The sequence below is a fragment of the Pteropus vampyrus genome, unplaced genomic scaffold (genome assembly GCF_000151845.1).
Source record: "Pteropus vampyrus isolate Shadow unplaced genomic scaffold, Pvam_2.0 Scaffold1, whole genome shotgun sequence".
NCBI lineage: Eukaryota > Metazoa > Chordata > Mammalia > Chiroptera > Pteropodidae > Pteropus > Pteropus vampyrus.
In genome coordinates, this window is record NW_011888782.1 from 3,024,712 (window position 1) to 3,028,433 (window position 3,722).

Sequence of the window (3,722 nt, forward strand, 5' to 3'; positions counted from 1 at the left end):
TTACATAAAAGCTAATGATCTTTCTAGATTGACAATATACAGGTTAAATCAATGGCCCTTATCATTATGCTCAGACTGTTCTATGAAAAGTAATCTGCTTAGAGTGAAGCAATGAATCTTTTATTTTAATTTGAATAAAGATTTATAATTCAATACCTGTGTATAGACATTAAGGACAAAGCTACTGCTCATGTTTCTATCTCCATAGTGATTATTATTTGAAAGTTCAATATGTGTTTGTTAAATAAATGAATAGAAATACTGCATATTAAGGGACCTTCATAAAATGAGGTCATTTTAATAAATATGCATATCTCATTTAAGAAAAGAATATATAGTAATAAAAACAGAAAGCGAATTTTATTGACTCTGACCACAATGAATATTCAGAGAAATATAAAAGAAATTGGAAATGGAAGAGTCTTAAAGGTCACTTAATCTTCTAATTTTACAGAAGGCACTGAGGGCAGGAGAATAAAATCATGTTGTCAAAAAACATAGCAGCATTTCTAGAAGTTTCTACATACGAAATCAGTGTTCTATTGTTAGAGACAAGGCCCTGTGCTGTAGCAATGGGGAGGCCCCTGGCCTGAGGACACTTGGGTTTTGGTCTAGTGTACCCAGTAACACTCTGTGTGCCTCTGTCCAAGTCATCGCTGGGGCTCTAGTCTGCACAACTCCTCTGCACAATTAGGTGGCTGGATCAGATTCACCCAGAAAGCCCTTCCAGAGCTGACATTCTGTAATCCCAGGTTTGCAGTAATAATTGATAGCTAAGGATGAGAATGGTCTCTTTAAAAACTAAAGAGTAGAAAGAGAATGGAATAACACGCGTGTGGACAGCTGGTACTTAGATATGGGTCTGGGCCACAAATAAAAGCTGTTAGATGAAAGGTTAATAACCAGATCCTAGGGGACATAGCAAACTTCCCAGCTTCGTATATGCTCATGGACTCATTGTGGCTCTGGACAAGTTATATTTCCCTTACTGAATTTCAGTAAAACTTTATGACCATATTTAATGGTCAGATGACAGAACAGTTGCCTGTGTGCAAGGCAGTTTCTAAAATCAGGGACAGCAGGCTGCCCATTTGCTCCATTTTGTGAGATTTTTTAATTGTAGGAAACGATAGCCAAACTATCTTCCATTATATGCCTGAGAGACGAAACAAGGGTTTAAGCCAAGAAATGGAGCCAAAATCTATCCCCAGTCACACATGTGCAACTTCTGACTGTGCAACATACCAGCACACTGCTGTAACTGACATGTTTGAAAGTAGAGGGTGGGATGTGACTATCCAAGGTATGGCTAGCACGTTAAAGGGTGGGATGTGGTTTTCAGTAAGAATGCCAGTGCCTAACTGACCCTGTGCAATGGAGGGGGTAAGGAAGAGTGCACAGGAGTGAATGAATGAGGGAAGGAGAAAGACTGATTAGAAGAAAGTAGAGAGGAAGACAGAAGAAGACAAGGCTATTAGAAGAAATCCTACTTCTCCCTGTGAGGTCAGTTATATGGCAAGTGTTAGCATTTCATTGATACACATGGAGAAGAAGAGGAATTCAGCATTTCTTTCAAAGGAAAATAATACAGTTTCTGGCAACAGAATTATGGGATCTCTTGTTACTCATAAATTAGTCATTTTAAAGCCAGCTTTCTTGAGTTTGATCTGGCTGTGATGCCCGGAGCAAATTGTTTCATCTAATTTTCCTCATCTGTAAAATGGAGCTAATAATAGTTCAAACATTTTAAGGTGATTATAAGGATTGAATGGAACAATTAGAAGAATGTTTGGAACACAATAAGCATCATCAGAGCTATGTAAAGCAATTAGAACATGTATGGTTTCTAATAAATGTTTGATAACTGTGAGCTATCACATCCACCGGTAATCTCAGTGGCTTTCACTCTCTTCATTATTATTAGAACATTCAACTTATTAGAATACTCAAATACAAGTCTAGCCAGTTCTCTGTATATGAAACATGACACAAAAACAAACACTGCAAATCTTTTTGATGCTTAACATTTGGGAGTCTGTGAAGGGTCTTTTCAATGAGAAATGCACAAATTTCAGCTAATTTCCACTTCTACTGAAAAACATTTCTTTGGGGTTGTGAACATTTGAGATTTAGAAAACACATAAATATACTTTACGGCATGAAAAACTTGGCAATGAGACAGGCTAAATTTTTCTAAAAATCATTAGTGTTTCCTGGAAGTTGCATAAAGCAGAGAAGCCTGGAGTGTAAGCCTCTTGCTGTGATACCTAGGAAGAGACCCTGCTTGCTGAACCATGAGGCTCCATCCATGGACAATGCAGTGTGATGAGGTGAGCCTGGAACTCCAGCAAAATTCTCCCAAGGCCACTCATCTCCTTGATGCCAAGTTCTAGCTGCTCCTGCCAATGGTGACTCAATGTGTTTAACAGGCCTGATCAAATTATGTTCTCTCTGTGGGTCTTACCATAGCAGAAAGTGCACCTCTGGAGTCTCTCTAATGCTGACGAGTAGTTGGCCCTGGATGGAACCATTATTACTTGGAATGTACCAGTGTTGTCGATCTGTAAGAAGCAGAAACAAGAGGAAAAACAGCTTAGTGGGTGGAGCTGCAAGAACTTTCCAGGATTGTTCAGAGAGCTAATATGTGGAGAGAACAACACCGCTTCTTCTAAGACAGTCACGAGAAGGCACAGCATATCAGGGTGGCTGAGACCACTGCCTGGGTTTAAGTCCCAACGCTCCCTTTAGCTGTATGACAAGTTACTTTGATTGTTTCCTCACCTGTAAAATGGAATAATCATACTACTACTCTTAACAGGGCTGCTGTGAACATTAAATGAGTTCATAACTGAAAAGCACTTACTGGCACAGGGTGGGTGCCACGTGGGTCATTGGAGACCACAAAGCACTTTCCTATTCATTATCTCAACAACTCAGTGCATTTTTTCTTATGTTTATCATCCACATTTTATGGATGAGGAAACTGAAGCTCAAAGAAAGGTTAAATGTTAGATAGACAAGGGTCTCAAGGTCTGGGCATTCTTACTAAATGTTATTCTCACTAAATGTTAAAATGTAGCACAGTATTTTACAGACACAGCTTTAACAGAGTGAGCTTGACTGGAACCCATCCAGATAAGTTTAGTCCCCCGCAAAGAAGAAATCAACATGTGATTAACCAAATAGTGTATATAAGCAATGGCTAAGCCTTTCTTAGGGGAGACAGAGCTTTGAATGCGAATCCCGTCTCCTTTACTTGCTACACGTAAATAAAACTACCCAATGATGGCTTTGTCTTGTTCTTGAATAGAACACCCCAAGCATCGAACCCTTTGCATTTGCGAACAAAAGGACTGATCAAATGCCATTTAAGCAGGAGGATTAGAGACACCCTCCTGCCCTGCCCCAGGTCCCAGAGGACCAAAAAAAGACTGTGCTTCACAAATATCTTTGAGTCTCCACAATGAACTGAGCATTGAAGCTGGCTTTGCAATGCACGCCCAGATCCATATCCAGGCAGCTCTCTTCTGAACAACTCCCAACCATTTTTAGTTTGGGCCCATTGTTAGTAACCTACCTGGGGAGTCTGAGGCTGGAGAGCAGGGAGAAGAGAAGGAGGCTCCAGATAATGAAGAATAATTAGCTTGTCAGTCAACCGACTTAGAGATCATTGATAGTTGAAGGAAAATTGTAGGTGTGATCCTATCTAATGCCTAAGAGAT

At 39.8% G+C, this 3,722-nt stretch overlaps 1 protein-coding gene across 1 annotated transcript in view; it reads right to left on the bottom strand.

Annotated features, from left to right (window-relative positions):
* LOC105288504 (collagen alpha-6(VI) chain) overlaps positions 1–3,722 on the bottom strand; it is a 97,278-nt gene that overhangs the window by 13,395 nt on the left and 80,161 nt on the right. The window contains exon 33 of the mRNA XM_011354761.2: positions 2,465–2,561. Within this exon, the coding sequence (XP_011353063.1) occupies positions 2,465–2,561 (97 nt within the window). The remainder of the gene's footprint in view (positions 1–2,464; positions 2,562–3,722) is intronic.